A 12836-nucleotide genomic window follows, 5' to 3' on the forward strand; every position below is an offset into this window, starting at 1 on the left:
AAGGAAACAATTAGCTGACATTTTGTTGGTTCCTTACGTTGAAACAACGTTGACAACTAAACGAATCTCGACTAACTTTCTTTGGTCGCATGATAAACGTTGAATCAACGTTTATGAAAGGTTGATCAACCAAACAACCAAAATTCAACGTTGATTCAACGTTGATTCAACGTTGTGTGCCCGCTGGGAAGTTCCCTGACGGGAAATTCGAAACTGGGTACGTGCGCAATATTTTGTCGATGCTTCTCGTGCGTGTTGTGGCACGTCTTTTGTATAGTTTCTCGCAATGGTCGTCTTTAAGATTTCATTTCTTACAGCGCTGCCGATGAATGGGGTGTCCGCACCATCATCAACATCATCATCGGGTGGCAGCGTGAATAAATCGTCCATTTCGAAATCATCGCTGCCTTCGGCTATTATTTATATTACTCAGTTGAGCTTACTCAACGTCGAATTCGTCAAGCCCTTAACAGTGAAGCAGTTAAAGCAGTGAGCTGGAGACCTCAGCTTACAGACGGCAGTGTCGAAATCACTGAGTCTTATTTCCGAAGCAAACAGGAAGTCGTGCTACAATGCGACTCCATCGATTCGACCATCAGCACATTGCTGCAAAAATTAAAAAAATTGTTGGAACGATACACAAACATGGGTTCTGGGTAAACGGTGAGCAGCATAAATACCGTTTATTTTGACATAGCAAACTACGTACCGCTCAAAGGCAGCTCGTACCTGGACTTGCCCCCATACTTCAAGAAAAAACAGGCCATGACCAACGTCAAAAACAAGGATGACGATTGTTTGAGATGGTCGTTGAGATCTCTCTTATTTCCCGCAACCGCTAATTTAGATAGACCTTCGTGCTATCCCACAGACGACGGCTCAACTGGGACGGCATAGACAAAGCCACGCCCATCTCGTAGATCGCCAAAGTAAAAAAACAAAACGACATAGCCATCAACGAATAGCCATCGCACAGAATAAGTGACATGCCGAAACAAGTCGAAACAAGGCAGAAAGAAACACTTTTAGAGAGCGGTGCCTGCATGGCTACACACGCGCCGACCTCGGGTGTGGGCAGACAGCGATCAGAATCGACATGCCCAAGGAAGACAACAACATCTTAAAATTCATCAACCACAGGAAACAAATGCCGGTGCCCTACATCATCTAAGCCGACTTCGAGGCCCTCGTCAAAAATGCCAACGCCGACCACGACCGACTAGAGTTTCACTCGCAAACACAAGAACATGAGGCCTGCGGGTTTGGGTACGTTATTGGCCGATACGACGGGAAAACGAATCCTCCCGTGATCTACCGAGGTCCGGATGCAGCCGAAAATGTTCTCACCTGCCTGCAACGTGAGGAAAAAACCAACAAGAAACATTTGTACAGAATCATCCCCATGTGCATGACACGGGACGACTGGTGAGCTCACGAGAATGCCACTCACTGCCACGTGTGCAAACAATCGCTCAACGGCGATTCGGTGAGAGATCACTGCTACGTCAACGGTCGTTACAGTGGCGCCGCGCACAATGCGTGCAACTTGAAACTCAATCCCAAAATCATACCCATCACCGTGGTGCCGCACAATCTTCAGGAATACGATACTCATCTCATCATGCAAGCCATCTCGAAAATGGAAGGCAACATAAACTGCATCCCGAACAACATGGAGAAATACATCTCGTTCTAGCTGGAGGGACTGAAATGTATAGACAGCTTCCAGTTCTTGCTCTCCTCGCTGGAGGATCTGGTGAATGCCAACGACCCTGAATCCTTCACATAACTAATCGATACACCGACGCGGCGACTCGGCCTCTGCTGCTGAGAAAAGGCGTTTATCCGTACGAGTACATGGAGGACTGGTCCAGGTTCGACGAAACACGATTACCTCCCATGGAATGCTTTTATAGTCACTTGACTGACTCGGGCATCAACGAGGCCGATTACTCGCACGCGACAAACGTGTGGGGAAAACTGGGCTGCAAGACTTTCGGCGACTACCACGATCTCTACTTGAAAACAGACGTGCTCCGGTGCTGCGCTGCTGGGAGGCCTTGTTGAAAACAACGGCGTGGAATTGGAACTGCTGACGGATTACGAAAATGCACCTATTCGTAGAGAAAGGTTTGAGAGGCGGGATGTCGGCCAGGCGCTATGCCAAAGCCAACAACAAGCACGTGGATGGCTACTTCAAACATGAACGATAACTCTATTCCTGTTTGATTCCAATGGTACTTAATATCACCGAAGTACTCATACATTGTATTGCTGTTTTTGCTTTTGCTATTTATTCTAAAGAATTAAACCTCCTTGATACAACTAAAAGAAAGAAAAAACCATATTTGTTAAAGACATATTATTATTACCAGATATTCACCTTATATTTCCAATTATATTTCTGAAAAAGGGTTTAATAATCACAAATGGGATTTGTTTTATTGAATATGCAAAGTTGTAAAAAACCCGCTACATTAAATCCCAAAGCAGAAACTCAAAAAATGTCTCTTAATGATATTTCTCAAACTGAACATACTTGTAACCTTGCCGTCATACCACAAGTGGACTTTTAACTGAATTCGCTGAAACATATATGAATGACCACAAGAAGGTCAGACTAAAATATTCCCAGAGAACTGAAATATATGCCCAATGTTAAAGATTAAAGTTGATTAGTTACATGCAGATATAATATTATTGTTTTGAAACTTATTTTAATTAATTAAATTTATAATTGAATTTCCTAAAATTGTTAGAAGCGCACGTACAATCTCCATAGCAAGCCCGCAAGATCGTCAGAAACACCCTTAGTTGGACCCATGAAAGCCGTTATGTAAACAAAAGCACGTGCGTTTTTTTTAATCTCTCGCAGTCAATCGCATGATTCTTATCAAAAAAACCATAATAGGCAGCAAACTCCTGTCAGCTAAGTTCTTTGTACTTTCAATATGGCGATATATATTTTTCATGATTGTTTAAACAATGACATAATGCCATAAACGATTTAAGTACTCGGCATTATTTTTACCAAAGCACCGCAGTCATTAACGCTCGTATTTGTCGTATTTTCGCACATAACAAGCATCGAGAGGGGGACGAGTTTTCTTGCAGGTTACGGAAAGGGGCGAGTGGTGACGAATGACTTGGACTATCCCGCTGAGTTACATCGACAGCACAACCGCTACCCGATGGCTCCCGAGAGGTTGGCGGTGAACCGAGACTGGCTGTCCGACTACCAGCAACACTTGTATTTGATCAAGAAAGGCGACGACGACCAAATCAGAAAGGCGAAAGGCATGAAAAAAAATGTGGTGAAAAAACACATCAGGCACGATCGATTCAAACAGGCGCTGTTCGAGAAACGGTCCTTCAAACACCAAATGAACATGCTGAGTAGCGACAAGCACACAATATACGGTCTGAAAATCAACAAGTCGTCGCTGTCTCCCATGGACACCAAGAGATGGATTGCCGACCATGGCATCACGACTTATGCGTACGGACACACACACGTATTAAAACAATAAAACCAATAATCAAATATGGAGAAAATTTACTACAGCCCGCGCCGATACTGAAAGGGCGCTGGGGCCATCCTGAAACTCGCCAAAGCCGCCAGAGTCTCCGAAGACGTCGCCTTGGCTTAAAAAACAAGCCTTGTGGCAAATCTACCTGCCGGCACCTCGGTACATCCCGAGACGAAAATTCGATATTTCGACACCCAATCAAGTGCATCAAGCCGACCTCTTGTTTCTACCACACGACAGGATACAAGTATGTCCTGATCGTCGTGGATGTCGCCAGTTGCTACAAAGAGGCCGAACCGCTGACGACGAAAGATTCGGCCGAAGTCGCCAAAGCACTCGAACGTATTTGCAAACGCAGTATCGCTTAACCTGGCCTGCCGAGGGGACGCGAGTTCATGCGACCCGTATCACAACTGTTGGCCAAGCACAAAGTCGAAGAGAGACCGGTACAGTGGGACTGAAGAATTCGTGGAGAGTCTTATCATGATTTTATAGTGTATGCAGTGTCTACCAGTTTGAAATGTGAGCACTGTGTTTAAGATTAAAGTTGATTAGTTATATATAATGATGTTGTTTTGAAACTCGAAGCTATGTATAACTACATTACATAAAATACCGGAAAGCGCACATAAAATCTCCAATTCAAGCACTAAGGTCGTCAAAGAAAATACTCAATCTCACCCATGAGAACCGTGTTGTGGAGAAAGCTCGCGTGTGTATTCAAATTTGTCACCATCCATAGCATCATCCTTATTAACGTCTTCACATTAGAAAACACAATCATGCTAGCTATTTTCTTTGTAATGTAAGAATAACGATATACATTCGTCATGATTTTTTTAAACAATCCCCATAATGAATAACCGGTTTCAGTACTTGGGATTATTGTTATCAAAGTAACACTGTCCTCAAAATGGTCTGATTGTTATTTCGTCTTATCTATTGTCAGATAGAAAGGTGTTAGTCACGGGACCATCTGCAGAATGTCACAATATGGAGCCTATCATTTTCAGGGCAACCATGGACGTCAAAGGCTTACTATTACTGACCCTCCTGGCTGGGATGGTTGCAGGTAGGGTTTAAGCTGGAATAAAGTGTATATGATGATTGTAGTCATGTCCTTCGTAGAGTGTACATTCACTAGCCCACTATTTCTGCAAGGGAGCTGCAACCCCCGATCTTCTGATTATTTACATCTAGAATTTCCACACTGACGATTTTGTTGTTTAAATGTTTCAGTTAGCCTTGTAAATGCCATATGCCATGAAACACTGGATAGCATGTTCCTTAAAGGAGATATACAGTAAAATGTTTTAAGGCCTTAATAAAGCATATTAGTCCAAATTAGTGACGCGAAGAAGAAGTTTTTTTCAAAAGTCAACATTAATAGTCAATAATAATATTATCACGTGACCTGACCCGAGTTTAGAAATTCACTAACGTTCTCGATGGCATCGACAGACAATAACACCCACGAACAGGTTGAATTTTCGCTTAATGGCCTTAGACATATTCCTCCATTCCAATATGAGCTCTGGTTAGTCAAAATATCCATGACAGCAGCGAAGATAGAAAGTGATGAAGCTGCTAGGGCAATGTTTTATTAAAATCATATGCCTTGTTTCAAGACCAGAGGCTCCACACTTGGTGACTCGACATGTCTACACATATTCAACACACGTTTTGTCTCTGACACTTAATCGCCTCTACTAGTATGTGGGCAGATCACTTAATCTGTGATGATCTGGGCTGGAACTGGTCTTCGGCAACTAATACTTAGCTAAAGGCGACTAACAGGGTCGGGAAGCGAGACCCATTGACACGGTTGACACATGTCATCGCATCCCGGTAGATCGATGCTCATGATGTTGATCATGGAATGGTCTGGTCTAGACCCGATTATATAGCCGAATGCTGCTGCGTTAAATAGCATGTGTGTGTGTGTGTGTGTGTGTGTGTGTGTGTGTGTGTGTGTGTGTGTGTGTGTGTGTGTGTGTGTGTGTGTGCATGTAACTATATTCACTTGCATCCTATAACGAGTATTAAAAAGAATTGAGTAATGTGTTCACTACCAGTACGAGACAACCGTTCACTTACTGAGGTACGAATTCTTGTTGCTTGATTTAGGTATCACGAAAGCGCGATGAGCTAACTTTATGAATCAATTCAGCCAATCAGATTGTATAAAATTACAATGACACAAGGAAAATGATAATATTGTAGAATGTAGTATTTCCCCCTTTTTTTGTCTCCAGCGGAACCTCGGTACTCAGGAAGAAAATTTGTTGCATCGTTGTTCCCTATATCTAAAACCACCACCCCTGATACAGTTACTGGTGTCCTCTTCATCACACATACACGACCAGGAACCTGCTCTGTCATCAACGTGGACGGCACTGCACATCATGTACAGCTTCAGCGAAATGTCACGGTAACGAAGTTCAATCTTCAATCGAAATTCGTAACATTTGGAGCGTATACCCAGATGCGTGCTATAGATGTTGAATGCTCCGCTGACTCCCAGCTCTATCTGCTTCTCCGGGGACATACCAATGGGGGTTCTGTAGCCTTTCCTGTACTGCCCGTGGACTCACTGTCTGCAAGATACCTAGTGCCTTCTGTGCCAAATAATGCACTGCTGGGCGTGGTCGCTGTCACAGACAATACAACTGTTACTATTCAGCTTAATACTTCGCGGAGTTGCGCTCTTACGTTCAAGGGCACAACATACACGCGGGGAAGCCAGTTTACTGTTGTCTTGCAGAAGAGAGTAGTTCTCCAGCTAGCTCGTCCTGAAATGAAATCACAGATGCACTGTGATTTTGGAGGGTCGGTCGTTCAGAGCAGCAAACCTGTAGCCGTGTTTTCAGGATCTCCTTCCTTAAACTTTCCACAAGATACTAACAATGCTGATGCTGTCATGAGTCAGATACCTCCCATTGAATCTTGGGGTAAAACGTTTTTTGTTCGGCCAATAGGATATAGGGACGGTAGTGTACTGCGTGTCTTGGCCGCCTACAACCATACAACTGTTGTGGTCGATTCTGGAGTCTATGGAGTTCGGACGACACAGCTAGATGAAGGCCAATTTTATGACGCACCTTACATGCGAGGAGGAGACCTCTATTACATCAACAGCTCAATGCCTATACTTGTCCTCCAAATGGTTGGAGTATTTAAACAATACAGCGTTTACACATCCATAGTTCCGGCAGTTGAGACCTATGGTGTTGAGTATGTTATACCTGACATTCAGACATCAGATATGGAATATGGATGTCATGTCTCAATTGACACCAGTCCCGCCTGCACGTCAAGCATCAACATTGATGCAACCTGGACAACGTTTTCACGTCATTCCCATCGCATCTCAACCGCCGATATCATTGCTCCCCATAACACGACTGCCATAAGAAGTACCACCAATGCATGTCCATTTGCTGTACATATAACTGGTTATGGCTCTCGGGAAATGTTTGGATTTTTTGCTATGACCGATGTTCAGGATACAGGTAAGTAGCCAGACTATATGAGCATGTAGTTCAAATACCGTAACCATCTTCTGCATATTCGACTGTTAGTCCCTACTGTGCGGTTGTATTATAAAACCTGGCAGATGTTCCTGGCAGAAATTGTAAAGAAGACAAGGCTGCCCAAGTAACAGTTTTGAGCCGGGTTACACTGTAAAAACCCCGGTATGTGTCAGTAGCATTGTTTTCCAATAATTCATAATTAAAAAGTATGGTAATTTTGAAATATATTTCCTCATTGATCTTTGCGGGATCTTTAGCAATCCATCCTTGAAAGAGACGACTAACGGGATTGGATTCCCCGTCTGGCTGACTTGGTTGGTGTATGTCACCGTATTGTGTCTGCGTAGAACAATGCCCATGACATCAATCAGGGGATTGCCTAGTTCAGACTCGACTCTTTACTGACTACCTACCGCTGTCACATAGCTGTAATGTTGCTGAGTGCGGAATTGAACAACAAAAGAGAATCTTACTGATCTTTGTGTGATAACTGTTTGTGTTATATCTACAGTTGTATCAGACTCTCTAAAAGTGGCATGTACGCCAGAACGTTGGTTTGTTACACTGGACACGAAAAAGCTAGCCTTGGGTAATCCGGTGCCGATTACTAAGAATATCTTCATGTCCAACACATACTGTCCCGGCTCCCTTGACGGCGACGTCCTTGTCTTCAACTTTACCTACAACGACTGCAACACAGAGACTAAGGTAGGCATTCAACGCTCATACAACTTAACAGTAACAGCGATGTGAGCAAGAACACTTAACCTTGCGTGTGCGTGTTTGCGTGCGTGCGTTATTACGCAAACACCCCATGTGAAACATACATTGACAGATGAATTGCAATAGGTTCGTAAAAATGCCTTACAAGAATGCGACAAAGCCTTTTCTATTATAATAAGAAACCCCTTGTGTGTTATACGACTGCGTCTATATGTATGAGCATGTAGGTATAAATCACTACAGCCCATTTCTGGTGTGCCCCGCCGTGATATCGCAGGAATATTGCTACAAGCGGCGTAAAAGTGAACTCACTCACTCACTCACTATGAATCACTACCAAGCAGTAATGATACTAGGTGTTCCCGAGTGTATCTTGGTGGCTAGCACAAACACGAAGGTAAGTTCATTGGTCACCTTAAGAAATACGAAAGCATCATGGCACAAATCAGAGCCATGAGTACCACCACCAGTACACTTATCAGAGGGTTACACAAAGTCACTTAGGTGTACCATAAAACATTTTTGCAAAGACATAAGCCAATTGCGATGCTGTTGTTTTAGCGTTGTTTTGTTGAACATATTTTAACCTTTTCAACTCAATGGTATGTCTCTCTTAATATCAAACGCAAGGGTTATCTTAACCAAGTCATTTTAATTGCATTAAAATCTCTGGGGTGCCTGTTTTGGATTTACCTCCTCTTTTTAATTCCCGTATTCGTAACCTTGCTGAGAGAATTTTATCTGATTCCAGCCACGTTTTATTTTCTGAATATAATCTTTTACCTTCAGGCCGCCGATACCATATGCCCCGTTTTAAAACAAACAGAATTTAATTATAACATTCTTTTATTCCAACAAGTATTGGCCTTTTAAATGACTGTTAACTTTGTTTGTCTATTGTGTTGTTTTGCGTTTTCTTAACCTTTTTGTAATTCTTAATATTTAATTATGTGATCAAGTTCAAATGTAAAAAAGAATTCCCCTTGGGGTAATAAAGTATTATCATTGTCATTGTCATTCATGCATAAATCATACGTTATGTTCCAGACAGGCAGTTCGTTGATGACATTTAGCAACTACCTGACCGAGTATGAAAGAGATCCTGAAACTAATCTGGTGACCGGTTCAAAATGGCGTTACAACATCTACTGTGACCTGGCCCAGGGTGAAACTGACGTTATTAACTTCGTTCCCATCAAGCCAATTGTGCCGACTGTACAAACAGCTGGCAATACCGAACAACAGGCAACAGTCATCACGTTTTACAGTGACAGTTCTTTTGAAAATGAAATAATAGGAAATCCTTTGAAGGTTGACCTCGCCTCAAGTGTTTATGTTCAGGTTGCGATGAAGGATGTCCCTGACGCCAAACTTCTGGTGGACAACTGTAACGTCAGTGCCAACAAGGGGGCAGATAACTCTACAGCTGTACGACTTCTTCAGAACAGGCCAGTAGTCCCTCCTGACTACAGTGAGGCGGTACTTCGTCAGCTGCCCCTTATCGCTGAGCCCAAATATACTGACATACAAAAGAACGTTCACACATAGTGCTTTTGGATTATTTCACAAAACACAACGTAAATAATTGAACATATATTTTGAAATAGTTTTGGCAACACGTACATAATGTTTGTAACGTGTAAATCACAACATTTTTTTAATAATCCCCAAAATTAGTTTGTGCAGTTTCTTGTGCACGTCAATATATTTTTTCGTGCCTCACAAATCGAATGTCATACTGTACAGAAAACCAAGTCTCTAAATAGTCAGCATACATGCATGAAGGCCTGTCAGCCAGGTAGTGTGGCGTTACGGGAATATAATGGCGTCGATCTCACGTTATGGACACGAATAAACTGTCAGTCATCCAATCATTGATAAACCAATTCGCTATTGGATCACGTTACATAAACATCAATTTACAACTATGAATCCAAACCAAAGGATTTATTGTAACGCCCAAGATAAAGACAACCTTACACCTAAGATTCATACTCAATGTTTCATAGTTTGTGTTCACCAGAGGAATCAAGTGTAAAATTCAAACACAATTATTGCTACCGTCTCTGTCAAAAGCTGTCTTGCAAAATGTTTAACAAAATGTTTCTTCTCCTTCAGGTGTGAAGCGAATGACTTCACTCATGTCATAGGTCGTGTTGACAAACTTACCCGCTTCTACTTCGATGCTTCTCAGTTGAAGAGTCACTATGACAACATCTACGTCTCATGTAACGTCACTTTCTGTTCACTCACAGACTTTTCTCTGAAATGTCAAAATCGATGTCAGATGAAATCGCGTTAATAAAGAATCCTATCACACTAAAACTCGTCAATTCTTTTCTTTTCCAATAATACCGTGTTTGATGGAGTAAATTACCGAATAAATTATTTATGATGCATGAATGACTAACTTCTCATTGAATCCATAATGCTACCTTACAACAGAAGGCCATTGCCTGAGGGTCAAGTTCGTTTCTCAAATACCGGGAGAAACCAAATATATTTTCACTGGGAATAGCTATATCAAAGGGGGATGTTAAGTTTCGAGTCTGAATCTGAAAACACCAGTGTGTAAACTTCTTCAAGTAGCGTTTAGACGCTGGTAAGCAGAAGAGGAACAAACGTACTGGAATGTGAGTGAGTGAGTTTAGTTTTACGCCGCACTCAGCAGTATTCCAGATATATTGCGGAGGTCTGTAAATAATCGAGTTTGGACCAGACAATCCAGTGATCAACAGCATGATCATTGATCTACGCAACTGAGATACGATGACGTATGTCAACCTGACTACCCAATCCCGTTAGTCGCGTCTTACGACAAGCATGTGAACATTACTGAAGACAAATTCTAAACAGGATCTTCACGTGTACGTTATTGCTATGTACATGCAGCTGGATGTCGCATATAAACACAGCAAGTACAACATTGTTACCACACTGTACATCAACCTATGTATAAACTCAGTTATCTTTGTATGTATATATCTTGTGAATAATGTGTTCTACTTGCAAGATAACGGTGTTAGCATATACACCAATTTATGGCAGTAAAGAAGTCATACCTAAAGCTATAGCTCATCAGCTATAAACACAGCAACTATCAGCAATGCTATCACGCTGTACATCAAACCTTGTCAACTGTATTAACTCAGTTATGTTGCATAACGGCGTTAGCATATACACCAAAAAGGTATGGCAATGAAGAAGTCAGTCCATAAAACTTGTTCTTCTTATCTATCCTAGTCGCCGAACCTGATTACCTGACTGTTACCTCTCGACCGTAAGAGGAGACTAACGGAATCGGGTCCTCGTGTCTTTGCGAGGTCACAGGCCCTCGTGTCTTTGCGAGGATTAGGGATTTTATAAAATATATACAAAAATTTGAGATGACCCCCGACTCGAAATGCTTCACAGAATAATACATGATGTATTGTACTGTGAAGCATTTCCAGTCGGGTGTCCGCTCAAAAACAATATTTTTTTAGTCATTAATCCTCGCAAAGACACGAGGGCCTGTGGCACAAGTGTCATCGTATCCCAATTGCATAGATCGACGCTCATGATGTTGACGGGGTTGTCTGGTCCAGACGCAGCCCATTAGCTGGATTATTGCTGCACATGAGTGCGGCATTAAACAACATACATACAAACAAATCTTGCTCGCCGCTAACACAATGTACATAAAAATGTGTTTGTTGTATGACGATGCACAGATGTATTCGGTCTTAATTTTTATTTTAAAAAGAATTGTTAGTAAGTAACCTATAGGTTAACTTCCATTTAAAGGTCAGAGCACTAGCTGACATCACTAGAAAAGTAAATGGGGTTCGAATCACTGTTTGGACAATATGTTTTACAAATATAAAATCTAGATTTTTGTAATCGTGCATCGTTTCTATATGTTATGATTAACATATACATGTATTTCAAATTTGAACGAGATCGGTGAAGAAATGAATTTTTAAGAAAATTCTACCGGTACACTAACATAAAATTTACGTGTCCAAACAGTGATTCGAACCCCTGTGTCCCAGACATACACGTCCACATACACAGAGCAAACTGGGGTCACCTCACTCTATATATTGTCCGTGTGGGACAAGACATGTGCCATGACTATGATGAGATAGATTGTGACCTCATCGGTTATCAAGATGTCACTTAGGACATTATATACTGACTAGCTCTAAAACCTCAGTGAAAATTTATATTCGTTCACCTTGGATTTCTGGTGTAGAAGACCCGTGAAGATCCGGGTTAAACTTGATCTTCGGTAACCTGTTTGTCGATGCTCATGTTGTGTTCATCACTGGATTGTCTGGTCCAGATTCGATTATTTACAGACCGCCGCCAAAATTGGAATATTGCAGAGTGAGGCAGACAGACAGACAGACAATACTTTATTACCTTAAAAGGAATTCGTTTGGGATCACAGAACTTGACAAAAATACAAATGAATAACAACATAAAATATGACATTACTAAAAACATAAAAAGAGATAAAAATGTGCTTACATAGAATTAAATGATAACTGGACATTCAACATTTGTTTAAAATTGCAGTACTTTGAGGTACAAAAGACGTTCGAGTTTAGTCTTTGTGACACTGTAAAAGGTAAAAGCTTATGCTCTAGATTTATAAATGTTTTGTCAGTTAGACGTTGTGCCACTGTGAGTTATCATAAGTATTCTCGTAAATTGCAAAGATGGAATACGCAACCATACTGAGATATAATAAATTCAATATAACATTTGTGATGTAATTTCACCGTGAGTAATGCACGAACCTGAAGACATATACAAGTCAAATTCGTAATTCCTCGTTTTCACACTTTACATAATCTTCCTTATGAAATGAAATTGGATGGAATACGCAAAACACATTGTATATTTTGATATTGTGGCAATTTCACTTAAAGCGAATAAGATATACCAATTGTTTTAGTATCATGCTTTCATCACAAAGAGATAGCAAAACATTGTATCATCCAGATAGCAAAGCGTTGATATACCAATTGTTTTAGTATCATGCTTTCTCACAAAAGAGCGT

At 41.4% G+C, this 12836-nt stretch overlaps 1 protein-coding gene across 1 annotated transcript; it reads left to right on the top strand.

The window, feature by feature from the left end:
* The first annotated feature begins 4501 nt into the window (after positions 1-4501).
* LOC124274229 lies at positions 4502-10111 on the top strand. The gene is made up of 5 exons (XM_046709567.1): positions 4502-4602; positions 5786-7042; positions 7575-7771; positions 8834-9234; positions 9905-10111. The coding sequence occupies exons 1-5, from the start codon at positions 4524-4526 to the stop codon at positions 10086-10088; spliced, it is 2118 nt and encodes a 705-aa protein (XP_046565523.1). The 5' UTR covers positions 4502-4523; the 3' UTR covers positions 10089-10111.
* The last annotated feature ends 2725 nt before the right edge of the window (positions 10112-12836 follow it).

This window comes from Haliotis rubra, unplaced genomic scaffold (assembly GCF_003918875.1).
Source record: "Haliotis rubra isolate DU_JTF1 unplaced genomic scaffold, ASM391887v1 Scf189, whole genome shotgun sequence".
In the NCBI taxonomy this organism is placed as follows: domain Eukaryota; kingdom Metazoa; phylum Mollusca; class Gastropoda; order Lepetellida; family Haliotidae; genus Haliotis; species Haliotis rubra.

Excerpts from the sequence above, each read along its gene's own strand:
- LOC124274229 (XM_046709567.1), top strand. The coding sequence starts at position 4,524 with ATGGAGCCTATCATTTTCAGGGCAACCATGGACGTCAAAGGCTTACTA. Across the intron at positions 4,603-5,785 it reads CCTGGCTGGGATGGTTGCAG|CGGAACCTCGGTACTCAGGA; the intron begins GTAGGGTTTAAG and ends TTTTGTCTCCAG. Across the intron at positions 7,772-8,833 it reads ACTGCAACACAGAGACTAAG|ACAGGCAGTTCGTTGATGAC; the intron begins GTAGGCATTCAA and ends GTTATGTTCCAG.